The 17,467-nt window shown below is 46.3% G+C and overlaps 1 protein-coding gene across 1 annotated transcript in view; it reads left to right on the top strand.

Moving 5' to 3' along the window:
* LOC138473082 (M-phase inducer phosphatase 1-A-like) overlaps positions 1 to 17,467 on the top strand; it is a 403,086-nt gene that overhangs the window by 69,501 nt on the left and 316,118 nt on the right. Inside the window, exon 3 of the mRNA XM_069611581.1 lies at positions 6,991 to 7,094. Coding sequence (XP_069467682.1) covers positions 6,991 to 7,094 — 104 coding nt within the window. The remainder of the gene's footprint in view (positions 1 to 6,990; positions 7,095 to 17,467) is intronic.

Here is a 17,467-nt window from a genome sequence, read left to right as displayed (position 1 = left end):
GATAGCTCGCTACCAAACTGGAACAGACCGATCAAAGAGTGACGGTAATGCAACAGAGGCTTGGGGAGATAGACGACCGCTCCCTGGACCATGCTACTACATTGGGGGAAGTCCAACACTCGATTAGAACCCTGCAGGACAGATGCGAAATCCTCGAGTTCAAACAAGAAGATCTTGAAAATAGGTCCCGGCACAACAACCTCCGAATTCAGGGAGTCCCAACCTCTGTCCCGGACAAAAACCTGGCGGAATATGTGAGGGACTTCTTCCAATTCCTGCTCCCACTACTGGACAAACCCCAACTCCTCTTGGACTGCACTCAGAGTCTGCGCCCACTTCGGGGTGTTGATTCAGACCTCCCCCCAGACGTCATAACCGGAGTGCATTTTTACACCACAAAGGAGGCCATATCAGCAATCAGCCGCTCTCAAGATGAGCTTTCCTTCCAGGGTGCGTCCCTCCAGATCTATCAGGACCTCTCACTGCTTACACTTCAGAAGAGGAAAGCTCTCTGGCCTCTGACCCTCTTCTTGCAGGAACATCAAATCCGATACAGATGGCTATTCCCGACCGCCCCGCAATTTTCATATAACGGCACCCTGTGCACCTCGTAGATGCCAACAAAATTATGCACCCATCTTCGCTCGAGGAATCCACCTCGCCAAGCCCCGATCATGCCCCGGTAATCCTGGAGATTCTGGCACATGAACCCAAGCCCACTGCTCCACGCAGATGGACTCTCTATGATCTGATTGCTACATCGATCAAAATCTTTCTCAGGGAAAACCCGGCCGAAGATACCTCCCTGGCAAGCGCCTGGGACGCCCTGAAAGTGGTGATCAGAGGGGAGTTGATTGCACAAGGAGTAGCATTCTATCAAAAGAGATGACAGGCCCATCTGGTCCTTGAAGAAGAACTTAAAACAGCAGAACAATCCAACAAAGAAAAAGGCTGGTCCCCCAAGACACAACAAGCCATCCGTATTGCCAATAAGAAACTAGAGGCCCACTATGCTGAACACACAGCACAGCTTTTGACCAAAGCCAAACAATTCTATTATGTGAAGAACAAAAAGGCGAACAAGCTGTTGGTGGCCAAGCTAGCTAAGGCAAAGCACAGCAGCACCATTATAGGGCTTCGTGACCCACGTGGAGCAATACAATATGCGGAATCAAAAAAGCAACAGCTAGCGGCGGACCACATGGTTCAGGTCATGACGGTGTCACCGCGGAACCGGACTAAACAAAGAAAATATCTGCAAGAAGCGGCCCTACTCGCTCGACCAGGGAGAACCTAGAAGCACCGATCAAAGGTGAGGAGGTTAAGGAAGCTATTAAATCCCATAAAGCCTGGGCCCCAGGCCCAGACGGATTCTCCCCAGGTTCTATAAAATCTTCAAACCCCAATTGGTCCCTCCTTGGTAACTCTTTTCAACTCCTTTAGGGAAACAGGCACAGTGACCCCCTCAATGCAGGAATCGACCACTGTTCTCCTCCCCAAGCCAGGGAAGGATCAGAGAGACCCGGCCTCCTACAGGCCAATAGCCCTGCTGAATATTGATGCTAACTTGTACTCCAAAATCCTCGCTAACTGCCTGGCATGCATATTACCCGATGTAATCCACCCTGACCAAGCAGGCTTTATTTTGAACAGATTGGCGGGAGATAATATCCGCAGAACCCTAGATCTGGTGGACCTCGCCTCTAGGGGCTCTACGGTGCTGGTGTTAATGGCCCTAGATGAAACCAAGGCATTCAATAGGGTGGACTGGTCCTTCATGAGCCTCACCCTGGAGGCCTTTGGGTTTGGCCCAGCATTCCAGGCGATGGTCCTGGCCAATTATAAATCACCTAAAACCTTCCTGAGGATCAATGGCTCGCTCTCCGCCCCAATTCCCCTGACCAGCGGTACCAGGCAGGGCTGCCGTTGTCCCCGCTGCTATTTGCAGTCATCATGGAACCCTTCGGCCAGAAAATCAGACTGAATGATCATATAAGGGGTCCCCAGGTCGGGCTATCCCAACAGAAAATCGCCCTATACGCAGATGACGTGCTGCTCACAATCTCTGAGGCCCGCTCCTAACTAAAACATGCCTTGGCTGAAATAACTAGCTACGGGGAGGTCACTGGCTTTTCTATTAACTTCAATAAATCGGTGGCCCTGGGGGTGGGCCTCTCCTCAGATCCTGAGGATGCTGCCCGATCGCATGGAGGGAAAGGGCGATTCCCTACTTGGGGGTCTACATACCTGCGAATCTGAAAGACACATATCAAACCAACTTTCCCGGCTCTTTAAAGAACTGGAAGGTGACTTGAAACGCTGGGCAACCCAGGTAATCTCCCTGATGGGACGCATAACGGCCTGTAAAATGAACTTACTTCCAAGGTTTCTCTACACCTGCTCCTCCCTCCCTGTTGCAATCCCTGCCCCGCCCTCCGCGACCTACAGAGGAAAATGCTTCAATTCATCTGGAGGGGAAAGAAAGCCAGCATCCCCTCAAAAACAATGTTCGGCAACGCAAGACTAGGCAGGCTGGGGGTCCCCGACCTGCGATCCTACAGGGTGGCAGTGCAACTGGCCCACATTCGGTCTGGCAAATATCCACTGATCGCCCCAGATGGGTAGAACTGGAACAATCACAGCTACCGCTCCCCTTGCGGTTCCTTCCACACATACCGCCCTCTCTCAGGGAGCGCTGGGAGGGACTCCTGCTGGCGACCAAGCATACCCTGAACTACTGGGACTTGGTCGCTGAAACACAAGGGAATTCCGAGGGGCCTGAGCCCCCTATCTCCAATTTTCCATAACCCAACCTTCTCACCCGGAACGAACCCCCGGGAACTTCCAGAACTGGATTGCAGGAGGCCTTGAGACCCTAGATCAGCTGTATGTGGGAGATCTTCGTTGCACGTTCGCACAATGCAAGGAAAAGTTCCAGCTCCAGGAAAGGGACAATTTCACATACATTCAGCTCCAGCACTGGTGCTCCCACCCACAAACTCTCCAAGCAGCCACACGCCCTCTCACCCCCCTCGAGCTAACTCTCAAGGATCTCTCAATTCGGGGCAGGATCTCCACTTTATACAGGCAATTTCTAGGGGACTTTCTCATTTCAAAAACCCGACGTATGGCCCAGTGGGAAGCAGACTTGGGACACTCGATCGAGGACCAGACTTGGGTGGACAGCACATACATCCTCCACCTGTGTTACCAACAGAGAGTGCACATACAAAGTGCTGCTGCGCTGGTATTACTCCCTCTCAGGCTTCATCACATGAACCATTCTCTTGACCACACCGGCTGGAAGGGGTGTGGCATACCAGGCTCCTTCTTTCACATGTGGTGGACATGTCCAAAAATCCAACAATTCTGGAAATCTTGCTTAACCACCATTGAACAGACCACTCAAACAGCCCTCTACCTGGAGCCTGGGCCCATCCTTCTGGGAGCCCTGGTCCCCGGGACCTACCCGCGCTCCGGAAGCCGAGCCAAACTACTAACTCAATGCCTCCTGGCCAGGAAAATAGTGATAGCCCGTTCCTGGAAGGCCCCAGATGGCCCCTTCATGTCCCAGTGGTGGGGGAAAAACTGGGACATCCTTATCGCGGAGAAGGTAATAGCGACAAGGGCCAGAGACCTCTACGGCTTTCAGAACACTTGGGCCCCAATATTGGAATATGATCTAAAATTTCCAGCATTGCCTTATAAGCCTACCAAAATCCGGTGGACCCTGAGGGACCGGGACGCTTCCTGAGGGGGGGATACGATCGGAGTAGATGTAGAGCACGAACTGCCGAGAGACATCTCTAACCGTGGGCTGAGATGGGGGAGGTGGTTGGGGGATTGGAGGGGATTCTTATTGCTTTTGGACTTGCGTACAAAACCTGTTTACTGTGTACTGTTGACACTCTGCCTTGGTTTAAAATAAACATATTTTTAAAAAAAGAAAAGAAAAGATTTCATTAAAATGAGTTTGAGCGCATTTACTTTTTGTTAATTTCTTACTGAGCTGCACCTGCACTTGTCAGCTCGGCAAGAAACCTCCAGGAGGTCAAAAAGAGTTTAGAGGAGCACTGTGCTGCTCCAATCAAAGTTGCTTAGCAACAAACCTTGAATTAAAACCCCAGCCCCTCACGCGTGTTCCTGTCTCCGGAGCCTGCTCTCTGACAGACATAGGAGCGTCACTCAGATACGACTGAACTTGGCTGGTAAACTGAAGGTAAGCAAAGCTAGTTAAAAGATATTTTTTGTACATCTGCATATGTTTTTCGAAATTGTGTTCTTGTGTGCCCTCTCCTATCCAAAACTCCTCAGTAGGATTTCCTGTTCATGTGAGGTCATGCTCTGCCCCTTGTATCCCTGCAACATCCCATATTTTTTAATGTAAAAAGACTATTTTATTCAAAGCATTAAACAAGCTGAGTAACAGTTCTGAAAAACAAATAAAAACTGTGCAAGATGTTACTATGGCAATAACCACCAAGCCTGCGGGCCATTACCTTAAGGTGGTAATGGCCCCCCGGCGAGGCAGTTATTGCCATTAGTACTCAGGAGTTTGCAGTCTCGGGATACTAGTTTTCCAGAATTTGCAGCCCCGGAATACTAATGTGGTGAGCAAACCTTTTCAAGCAGTATTTCTTTTGCCGTTTGAAAAGGCGTCGCAGCAGCATACGTCAGTTCTAGGAACACTAGAACGCTCGTACTGCTTAATTAGTACGGAGCAACAGGGCTCCATTTTGGGCCAACTTGCTCTGTACTAATGAATGGGAGGAAAATAAACATAAAAAATGGCCACCTTGGAAAAGGGAGAAGGGACTATGTGTGGTCCCTTCTTCCTTTCCATGGTCGCCTGAAGAAAAAAAAAGAGAGTGTACCCGGAGTGCGATGCATGCAAGTGCGTCCACAGGATTACACTGTGGTATGGCTCGGAAACGAGCCAATTCATGTTAAGTGTATCCCATGGATTCTTGCCGACGGGGATTAATTGGTTCTTATGTCCTCGTCCCTTCATTTCACCTTCCTGGCATTTGGCTTCATATGGTTTGTTTGGTAACTTGATCACAGATTGTTAAAATCTGCTCATATCGACTAAATATACATCACTGTTTCCTGTAAACGAAATCCAATAGGTCATCTTGTTAAATGCCTGCTTCAGAAATCTTTTGGCCTGATTCATGGAATTTGTAGCGTGGTGCACTGGTGAAAAGTCACTTTGCACTGCAAAAATACACTTTGCACGGCTCTGTGAATCAGGGTGTTTGTTGGCCCTGTGCTAAAAATGCCATGAATCAGGCCCTTTATGGCTTGCTAGGGTCGTATATTGAATTCAGCATGCTCTGCCTATGCCATTCATCCTTCCAATTTTAAAAAAATAAGCGCTGTTGAATTGGTTAATATAACCCACTACTACAGCGCTTAGATGAAGGATGGATCCCACACTGACCGCTCATCGCAGTTTCAGTCACTATAGCCCGTGTGCTGCTGCAAGAAAAGCACTCCTGAAAACATTATGTTAAGCAGTTTGCATCTGTGGTCTGCTCATTTTTCTATTTTTATTAGCCTGCTGTATTGATTTGTTTAAGGAGGTGTTATTGATAAAGTAGAGCAAGTTCTCACATAGTTATTTACGGTAATTCCACTTAACCCAGAGATTTCCACATACACACAGGGGTTTCTTTGCCTTGCTGAAAATGGGCACCAACGAAGATTGCTTTAAAGGTCAATTCAGAGAAGAATGTGTATGAAATCATTGGGCATACAGGCATTTCCTTTGGCATACAGGCATTTCCTTTGGCATACAGGCATTTCCTTTTGCATACAGGCATTTCCTTTGGCATACAGGCATTTCCTTTTGCATAAAGGCCTCATCTTTGGAGCGCTTTCCTTCTTCCAGAGTGTGCCAATCTTCTTTCGCCCTGAAGGTTTATGTAAAGATTTATTTTAAGTTGTCAGGCGGATTGACCATGTGTTTTGGAGCTTTGTGAATCACTTTTATTGAACACTGATTCCTATATTAGCCCCACAAAGACAACTGGGAAGAACGTCTTGCATAATTGGTCTAACACAGGATACCGAATGGTAAATGGAAATGTAATCTGCTATCAAATTGTCGACTGTGAAACTAGAAAAGTGAGACTGAAATCCCAGCGTTGCAGCTATGCTAAATGTTGTGATCCTAATCAACTCATTTTGCTTCGCTATGCTTTATTTTCACTTGTGCTATCATTTTGAGCACCAAGGGGTGATTGTGTTCAGCATGCACTATGTTAACAGACTCACACAGTCTAGTATAGCTGGCTGAGAGTAGGCTAATATATTTGGGTGACATCTAAATACAGGCATTTTCTTGAGGCTGGGATACAGTAATCCATAATGAGATTCGAATCAGAATATAGTAATGCAAGGAAAAATCTGGTTTATGGTCTTTCCATCTAATGGCATTGCATCTAATGCCATTCCATCACATTTTTTCCATCTAAAAACTTTGTATCTAATACATTTTGTTAACGGACCTAAACACAAATTAACCCTTTACCCCCCCCCCCCCACCCTCCCCAAAATGCATTAGATGCACAGATTTTAGATGAAAACAATTCGATGGAATGGCATTAGATGCAATGGCATTAGATGGAAAGACCAGATGCCACAACATCTCTGTGGGGCCGCTGCCATTTATACGTTATCTTCTTTTATTTACTGGCCGCTGCCATTTATACGTTATCTTCTTTTATTTACTTGGGTTGTATTACCCGGCTGGAGCGTGTGTGGGTGTGTCTGTGGTGGAGGGGTAGGCGGGAGGCGAGGAGTAGAGGGGTTACCATTCGTATGCAGTGCACCTTTAGTCTCGAATGTTCCGAATGCCCGGAAGTTGGACGTTGTTTTGTACTAAAGAAGACACGCACATCCCCAGAAGAGCTGTTACTGCTGACCTGGACGGGCCTGTCTGTTAAGAGATGTTATTAATAGGCAATAAATGTCCCTTTCTTTCAGAGTGACTCCGAGAAGACGCCTGAAGCTGTCGCCCGACTCGCAGTCTCCAAGCCCGAGTGACTCCGCCTGCCACCCTGCTGCGACAGAAACGCCAACTCTGACAGGTCAGGACATGCCCTTCTCTAACGGCCAGAGTGCATTATCTCATGACTAAGAGGCATCCGCGGCCGTGGTGCCCCCGGAGCCAATTAAACAATGCAGCCGCTCCGTGTGGAGAAAAACACGGGAGGATTGTGGGATATGAAAACGCACTCTGACAGGAAATGAACCCGCATGTTAAAGATCACACGGCAGGTTCTTTGCCGTTGAAGAATTGTGTTCCCAATTTAAAAGTAGGGTTGAGTTTCACACCACCTGTGTCTCCTACTACTCTAATGAAAACACTTGCCTCCAAATCCTTATGCATGTTCTTTATCACTTTAGTCCATTGGTTTTCCTTTGCACCAATGACCCAAAAGTAATGAATAGACATGTTTAAGCCAATGATTTAATTTAAACAACCTCTAATTGAACATCAAAGCAAAGACAGTGGAGGAAGTTAGCACTAGGCAACACATAGAAAAACAATAACTCACGAATATAGTGCCACAAATCAAGTTCAGATTTTCCTTTTTGCCAACTTATTGAGAAAACCTACAACGGATGCATGACCCCTTCTATGCAATCTCTCTGAAGGGCGTAACAATGTGGCGATATATGGGGTCTGGAAACGTCCTTAAATAATGTGGCATTTCATAAATATGACAATGTATTTTGCCAAATTAATTAAATGAGCAATATCCTTGTGCCAGCAACCAGGACCACAATCTGAGTGTAACAGATTGCTGAGACGTAAGCACACAATTCTCTGTGCAGTGCTTCCAAATGCAGCCCAGATTTCACAAGCTTGCAAGCCGACCCCCAACACACTGATAGCTAAATGCAACCCATCATTCACAAGCCGACCCCAAGCTTCCGACCCTTTTGGACTTCATGGTCCATAATGCACCGCAACATCGGGTCGGTGGTCCAACATGGCCTACCACACAGATGCACTGCTCTCTAGCATTTATGTATGATGCACTGCCTCCTACCTCCTTCCTGGTAACTCTTTGAACTGCTCTATGCATCCGCTAGGTCCGTTCATCCTTTCATCCCGGACTCCGGTTCTGTGCTTCGGTGCTCGCGGGGTCCCCTTGCACGCTGTGAGCATTGGACTTCCTGCTCCTATTCCTTCCTGGATTCCACCGCCACAGTCCTCCTTCCTGGATACTGAGGCAGAAAGCGATCCTCACACTGGAACCATAGGATACACGCCATTACCTGTATAAGTCCCGATCAGTCAGGAAGAAGGAAGGAGCTCCAAAGAAGACACTGACCAAAGACAAACAGGTGAGAAAAAGGGCAGAGTGTGACAGTTTGAGATGCCCAGAACCTGATATCAAATCTAACATGGAGGCTGCAGTCCAGGACCTCATGAGAGGAATGCAAGAATTAACTACTGAGGTTCAAAACCTCAAGGCTGAAAATGCAGCACTAAAACAACTCGTGTTGTCCCGAGATTCAGCAATCAAGAACAGTGCCCTGGTAGGGGGTATAGTGGACAAATATGATGGCTCCTCCAAATCCCTGCATCCTTCCTCAACTCCTGTCTGGTGCATTTCACATTTAAACCCTACTACTTTTCCACGTCCAGGGCCAAGGTAGGGTTTATAATTTCACACCTCTCTGGCAATGCCTTAGCCTGGGCTACTCCCTTGGTGAACTCAGGAGACCCACTCCTGGACAATTACGATGGATTTATAGAAGCCTTAAAAACTATGTTTGATCGACCAAAACTCGCTTACAGCGCCCAGGAAATACTTCTGGAGTTCCAACAAGGAAATCAGGATATGCTTACTTATGTGACTCGTTTCAAACAATTGGCTAAAGAGGCCAATTGGTCCCAGGAGTCTAGTTTCACCCTGTTTCGGAGAGGGTTGAATGACGAAGTCAAGGACGAGTTAGCCAGAGTGGCCCATCCAAGTTCCTTTCAGGCCTTGATGTATTTATCTCTACAAATCAACTTCCGAATCCAGGAGAGAAAGGTGGAGAAAAGAAAAACAAAAGCAACTCCTCCAAAGACAACTGTGGAATACCCTAGCCTCAAGGAAACACCCACTCAACACTCTTCAGAACCCGAACCTATACAGTTGGGCTCCTTGCCGGGTCCGATCTCTCTGCAAGAAAGGATCTGTAGGATAAATGCTGGACTCTGCATGTATTGTGCTTCTAATAAACATCTTGTAAGAAACTGCCCAATAGCACCACCCCAACGTTCGGGAAACGCCAGCTCCCGATCTTGAGCGGAGCACAGCTTCCGGAGAAAGATGCCTGCTCCGCTTCTGTTCCTTCCTTGAATGGTCCTTGCAAAACACTTTGGTGGTTCTGCAAACGTTCTTGTCACCCACTGATAAAGACTCATTTCCAATCCTGGCTCTAGTGGATTGCGGTGCCATGGGAGTATTCATAGACCATGAATGGGCCGTAAGGCACAGCATTCCTCGATAATCCAAAGAAGTAATCCAAGCTGTCAAAGGGATTGACGGGAAACCATTATCTTCCGGCCCTATTACTCATCAAAGCAAGGAATTACTGCTTTCAATAAACAACCACCAAGAAAGGCTTCTTTTTGATATCATAAAGGCAGCACATTACCCCACGGTTCTAGGCATGCCCTGGCTCCAGAAACACAACCCGTATATCAATTGGGCGGCTGGATACCTATTTCTAGGTTCTGAATTCTGCTTGTCGCATTGTTTGTTTCAAGACTCACTGCAGGTGTGGAAATCCAGGAAGAAGCCACATTGCGAGAACTGGGTGTCGGATATGCGGATGCTCTCTTGGTATGAGAAGACTCCGGCAATTCGACAACATCGGGAAACTGAGTACAAGGAGAGATGGGTGTCATTCAGTGATTAATTTGGATGAGGTGTAGGCTTTGGTTTATTTTGTGGATATTGAGGTTGGGGGGTTGGTAGGGGTATATGTTTTGTCCTGTTGTTGTTGTTGTTTTTTTGTGTTTTGTGTTGTCACGTCTTGCCATGAGATAGGTGATTGGGGATGTTTTCGGATTTCCTTTTGAATAGCTGTTAATTTAGTAGTACTTTGCACTTTGTTGCACTGATGTATATGGAGTAATCTCTTACTTGTTCCCATTCTGTTGTTACTCAGTTGGATTATTTTCTGTATAATTATTAAATAAAGTTGGAAAAAAAATGACTCACTGCAGAACCCTCCAGTGGACTCTCAGATCCCGAGCAACCATCCCTGTGTGTTTCCAATATTACCCAAGTGCAAGAGATCTATCAACCATATTCAGACGTATTCTCAGCAGCCATTGTTGAAGCTCTACCACCCCACCGACCTGAGGACTGTGCCATTGACACGGATGACTCGGCTGCAATTCCTTTCGGCAGAATGTTTATACTATCCGAACCTGAGAAAAGAGCCCTACGAGAATATCTGGACACCAGTCTCACCAATGGAACCATTCGTCCTTCAAAATCCCCAGCCGGTGCTTCTTTATTCTTCGTGCCAAAGAAAGATGCCAAGGAACTCCGGCCCTGCTTGGACTACCGAGGTCTTAACCAATGCACCCTCAAAGATCGTTATCCTCTACCACTTATTACCAACATATTGGGGGCTGTTCGAGGTGCTGTTATCTTTACCAAGCTCGATCTACGGGGTACCTATCACCTCATTCGGATTAAGGAAGGTGATGAATGGAAGACCGCCTTCAGTACACCCTTTGGTCATTTTGAGTATCTGGTTATGGCCTTAGGCCTCACCAACGCCCCTGCAGTTTTTCAGCGCTTCATGGACAGAGTCTTCTCAGATATGCTGTTTCTTTTTGTCATAGTGTACCTGGATGACATACTGATCTATTCCAACAACCCCCAAGTCCATCAGGAACATGTAAATTCAGTTCTACAATGACTACGAGAAAACAAACTCCTATCCAAACCAGAAAAATGCCTCTTTCATGTCCAGACCATTCATTACCTTGGATTCATGCTGAGTTCCAAAGGAATCGGAATGGATCCTGCCTAGGTTGACTCCATAATTTCTTGGCCAGCGCCTACTACAGTAAAACAAATCCAATTCTTCCTGGGACTTGCACATTTTTACAGGAAATGTATCCCCACATTTTCTGACATTGTGCATCCCATAGTCACCCTGCTAAAGAAAGACACACGATTCAATTGGTCTGTTGCTCAAGAGACAGCCTTTCAGGAGTTAAAACAAAGATTTACTCAAGGTCCCATCCTGGCTCAACCTGATATAAATAAACCTTTCCTGGTAGAAACGGATGCCTCAGACTACGCCATCGGGGCAGTTTTAAAACAAGAATTTGAAGACAAGGTGGAACATCCTATTGTCTACCTATCCCGAACATTGACTCCCAGCGAGACCCATTACTCAGTCTTGGAGAAGGAACTACTAGCCATTGGGCAAGCCTTTACTGACTGGCGACATTTACTCCTGGGTGCCAAATATCCTGTTCAGGTACAAACCGATCACAGAAACTTGCAAGTCCTGCACTCCTTGGAATGCAGAAACAGTTGTCAAGCCCGTTGGGCCTTTTTTTTGCCCAGTACCAGTTCCACATACATCACTTACCTGGAACCAACAACATACTCGCAGATGCCTTATCCAGGCGTCCCGATCATGAGCCTGTTGAAGCACATGCTTTTCCGAAGATGTTTCCTGATACCGTTTTCGTGGCCCAGGCCAATTCCTTACTGGAAGATATCCGTACCGAAACACCTTCTTCTGATCTCTGGGAGGATTACATTAAGGCCAACCAATGGACCCTGGTTGCAAAGGATGGCTACCTCTTTAAAGATAAGAGATTGGTGATACCCACACAAAGACTGAGAGTAAAGATCATAAATCTTTGTCATGATACCTTCCATTCCGGGCATCGAGGCATCACTGCCACTCTCCGCTTCATTCAGAGACAATTCTGGTGGCCAAGGATGATCGACAGAGTAAGGGCTTACATCCAAACCGGCGCTGTTTGCAGTCAGAATAAGTGTGATGACAGAAACCCTGCAGGTCTTCTCCACCAACCCACATTGCCGGCACATCCTTGGGAGACAATAGCCACAGATTTCATCGTGGAATTACCCCCGTCCAGGGGGTATACTACCATAATGATTACCATTGATCTGTTCACCCATATGGCTCATTTCACCCCATTGTACAAGTTACCTTCATCACTTGAATTGGCAGGAATATTCCTAAAGCACATATTCAGGCTTCATGGACTTCCATCTAAGATCATCTGTGACCGTGGACCTCAGTATACATCCCAATTCCGGAAACATCTGTGCCAAATGTTGGGCATCCAGCTTGCATTGTCTTCGGGATATCATCCTCAGACTAATGGAATAACTGAACAAGTAAACCAGACCCTGGAACAATACTTAACGCTGTTTGGCAGCCAAGGTCCAGGATGATTGGTCACTTTTGATTCCGGTAGCTGAATTTGCCTATAACAAATCTGATCACTTAGCTATCAAGACTAGCCCCTTCTTTTGCAGTCAAGGGTTCCATCCATCAGTTCTGCCAACTATTCTACCACAAGAACAGCAGATAACACTAAGGCACACCTATTTTAAAGGTTCTTTTGGTTAAATACCTGCAAGGATATTGTTGAAGACATTCTACAATGTTTATATGGAGTTTTGAGGTGCGGGGGGCAAAGGCTCAACCTTGGCATCTAGGGTGGATATGTAAGAACAAAAAAGAGTCCTTTAGGAACTCCCGTCCCCTGCACACGTTCTAATGTCTGAAGATCAGACCAAACATTCAAGTAGGTAATCAATAGTTCATATTAACCATTTGGCATAATTGACAATTTGATATAAGAAACTCTCTTTTTCAATATTACAGTAAAACACAATATTTTATTATACAAATAAAGAAGCCCAACGCGTTTCGAGTCACAAACTCTTCTTCAGGGGCAATATCACAATTCATCAGATTTCTAAAAAGTAGAAAAGAAACATCTTAGTGTAAAATTTCACACTGTAATTCAACAATAAAGTATTCTTTAACACAGTAACTACTTTTTAGCAATTTTTAACAAATCACGTATTAATACACACTTAGATCAATCAGGGTCCTCTATATCATAGAGGTAAATCAGCTAGTGTAGCTATTATTAGAAATGTGGAGAAAAAGAAATCCACCAGGAAAGCAAAGGAGAGATGGACAGAACACAAGTCTAATATTCGCACAAAAAACATTAAATCACCAGTATACAGACACTTCAGAGACCATCAGCATACAGAAGCACAAATGCGCTATGTAATACTAGAAACTATACATCCACTTCCACGAGGAGGTAACTTACAGAAGTTACTAGCCCAGAGAGAACTTTTTTGGATTCATTGCCTCGACTCCCTCTCCCCTTTGGGGATGAATGAAGACTATTATCTGGGCCCTTTTTTTATAAATTTGTTTATACATTTTATAAATCATGTATCCAAATTTACTGCCTTTCATCATAAAAAATGTAACTTTATTTTATTTCCATTCTTTTGTAGTAGGTCTATTTTTCATGTGACTGTGTAAGGTTGTACGCCCCTAAGTGGGCAGGCAGTACATGTATTTTCTAAAGACTCCTCAGTTTTGGACATTTATGACATAGTCCCTGTAGGAAGACTGACAATTTCACTGATCTTCACTTACTTTATCATCTCCATTGCTTATTCTTTTACGTAATGAGTATTTTACTGTCTTACTCTACTTCCTTTTCCGTAGTTTTTTACAGCCACCATCACGTTCTGACGCAGATCGTGTCACTATGGTGACGGCGCTATGAGTATTCCACACTTTGCTTACTTCCTAACGCTACTCTCCTTCCTTACGTGAATACTTTTACTTTTTAAGCGTTCGCGCATGATAAATGACATCATTCTCATGACGCCCTACATCTTTCCATCAAACGCACACGCATACGCCTTCTTGATACGTCACGGCGCTGTGTTTACTTTCCTTCCTTAGGGTATTGCGCATGTTTGCATATGACGCAAGCCTTATGACGCTCTTGACCTTTTCCTTAGGCGCACGCGCAATCTTCTGTGCATGCACTCCTTTACACTCCTTTGAGTATAAATAAAAGGCATCCATTGGAACAACGCATCCTACTTTGGTGAGATGTGTCACTCCTCGGCTCCCACGTTCGTTGATCTTTGGCGAATTCTGTAAGTAGCTTAGGTACTTTTCCCTGTACCATGGACTGACTCGTTATTCGAACTAGCACTTATTCTTTTCTTCTTACTTTCAGATTTTTGCGGTTAGGATTTCTTCTGGGTACCGTTGAGCAGGACATTATTATTGATGTAAGTGTTTATCTATTTTCTTTTACTAGATTCCACCGAGGCTCTACTTCTTTTCCTAATTAGAGCTATTACTTGTATTGCAGACTTAATATTGATCTATTGTTGGACGCGGGGTCCTATCAATCATTTACTTCATGAATACATACACCTCTAGGATTGTTTCCCTATCTAGACACCCACTTGCTGGGGTAAGTGCTGTCCGCTTTTCTTCCGACCATACTGAGTTAAGACCTTTTGACAGCAATCTCTCTCTCTTGACTGCATGTGCGGATTGATTCGATAGAATTCTGGTTATTTTGAGCCGAGCCAAGCTCTTTTTCTCCACATTTCTAATACTAGCTACACTAGCTGATTTACCTCTAGGATATAGAGGACCCTGATTGATCTAAGTATGTATTAATACGTGATTTGTTAAAAATTGCTAAAAAGTAGTTACTGTGTTAAAGAATACTTTATTGTTGAATTACAGTGTGAAATTTTACACTAAGATTTCTTTTCTACTTTTTAGAAATCGGATGAATTGTGATATTGCCCCTGAAGAAGAGTTTGTGACTCGAAACGCGTTGGGCTTCTTTATTTGTATAATAAAATATTGTGTTTTACTGAAATATTGAAAAAGAGAGTTTCTTATATCAAATTGTCAATTATGCCAAATGGTTAATATGATTACCTACTTGAATGTTTGGTCGGATCTTCAGACATTAGAAAGTGTGCAGGGGATGGGAGTTCCTAAAGGACTCTTTAGGAACAACCACTTTTTTGTTCAACTATTCTACCACACCCTACTCCGGTTCCTTTGGTCGATTCCTGGATTGAACGACTGGTAAACATTCATAGGGATGCCAAAGATCACTTGGAAAAGGCCAGGACGGAAGTCAAAAGATATGCTGATACCAAGCGGAGACCCAGGCCTCTATATGGAATCGGTGACAAGGTCTGATTATCCTCTAGACTCTTACCTCGACACCTACGACCAAATAAACTGGCTCCCAAGTTTTATGGGCCTTTCTCCGTTAAGGAGTTCATCAACCCAGTGGCCTTTCGACGTCAGCTGCCAGAATCTTGGAAGAAAATACATCCCGTTTTCCACACTTCCTTACTGAAACCTTATGTACAATCCACCAGATCGACTCATCGACCTAACCACGTGCTCGTCAATGACCGGATTGAATTCAAGGTCTCCAGGATATGCGATTCTAGATACAGACGGGGTTGACTCCAATACTTAGTGGAATGGAAAGGATACCCCCCAGCGAACGTACCTGGCAACCAGTCTCCAATATGAATGCCCCCCGTTTAGTATGGAAATTCCATTGAACCCATCCAGGTAAACCCGGTGGATCAAGGTTTAAGAGAGGCATGCTGTCATGAATCGCTGATTACGGCCCTTTTGGACTTCATGGTCCATAATGCACCGCAACATCGGGTCGGTGGTCCTCCCATTGCCGACCGCGCAGAAGCACTGCTCTCCAGCGTTTATGTATGACGCGCTTCCTCCAAGAAAATAGACACGCCCTCACGGCTTTGCGCATCTCACCGCTACTGTCCTGAGTTGTTCGGCAAGTGCTATCATTTCTTCTCCCTTCCGTCAGTGCCCCATTCCTGTTCTTACCATCCTTTCCTTCCTGGTAACTCTTTGAACTGCCCTTTGCATCCGCTAGGTCAGTTTATCCTTCCATCCCGGACTTCGGTTCTGTGCTACGGTGCTCGCAGGGTTCCCTTGCACGCTGTGAGCATTGGACTTCCTGCTCCTATTCCTTCCTGGATTCCGCCGCCATAGTCCTCCTTCCTGGATACTCAACGCTACCCTGCTTCCTGAGGCAGACAGCGATCCTCACACTGGGACCAGAGGATACATGCCCTTACCTCTATAAGTCCTGATCAGTCAGGAAGAAGGAAGGAGCTCCAAAGAAGACACCGACCAAAGACAAACAGGGGAGAAAAAGGGCAGAGTGTGACAGCGTGCAAGCGGACGCCCGACATACCCATGTCCAAATGCAGCCCATCATCCACAAGCTTGTAAGCGGACCCCCAACCCACTCATGGCCAAATGCAGCTCACCATCCACAAGCTTGCAAGTGAACCCCCAACACACCCATTGCCAAATGCAGCCCATCATCCACAAGTTTGCAAGACGACCCCCAACACACCCATAGCCAAATGCAGCCCATCATCCACAAGCTTGCAAGCTGACCCCCAACACACCCATGGCCAAATGCAGCCCACCATTCACAAGCTTACAAGTGGACCCCCAACGCAGCAATAGCCAAATGCAGCCCGTCATTCACAAGCTTGCAAGCGGACCACCAACACAGCAATAGCCAAATGCAGCCCATCATTCACAAGCTTGCATGCGGACTCCCAACACAGCAATAGGCAAATGCAGCCCATCATTGGGCTTGCAGCCCATCCGTGGGCTTGCAAACGGAACCCCAACACACCCATGGCCAAATGCATCCCACCATTCACAAGCTTGCAAGCGGACCCCACACACACCCATGGCCAAAAGTAGCCCACCATTCACAAGCTTGCAAGCGGACCACCAACACACCCAGAGAAAAATGCAGCCCACCATTCACAAGCTTGCAAGCGGACCCCCAACACACCCATAGCCAAATGCAGCCCACCATTCACAAGCTTGCCAGCAGACCCCCAACTCACCCATAGCGAAATGTAGCCCACCATTCACAAGCTTGCCAGCGGACCCCCAACACACCCATAGCCAAATGCAGCCCACCATTCACAAGCTTGCCAGCGGACCCCCAACACACCCATAGCCAAATGCAGCCCATCATTCACAAGCTTGCAGGCGGGCCCCCAACACACCCATAGCCAAATGCAGCCACCATTCACAGGCTTGCAAGCAGACCCCCAACACACCCATAGGCAAATGCAGCCCACCATTCACAAGCTTGCAAGTGGACCCCCAACACACCCATAGCCAAATGCAGCCCATCATTTTCAAGCTTGTAAGGGAACCCCCAACACACCCATAGCCAAATGCAGCCCATCATCCACAAGCTTGTACGTGGACCCCCAACCCACCCATGGCCAAATGCAGCCCACCATCCACAAGCTTGCAAGTGGACCCCTAACACACCCAT

The sequence above is a fragment of the Ambystoma mexicanum genome, chromosome 8 (assembly GCF_040938575.1).
Source record: "Ambystoma mexicanum isolate Mex_15411 chromosome 8, UKY_AmexF1_1, whole genome shotgun sequence".
NCBI lineage: Eukaryota > Metazoa > Chordata > Amphibia > Caudata > Ambystomatidae > Ambystoma > Ambystoma mexicanum.
This window is presented reverse-complemented; position numbering and strand designations above follow the sequence as displayed.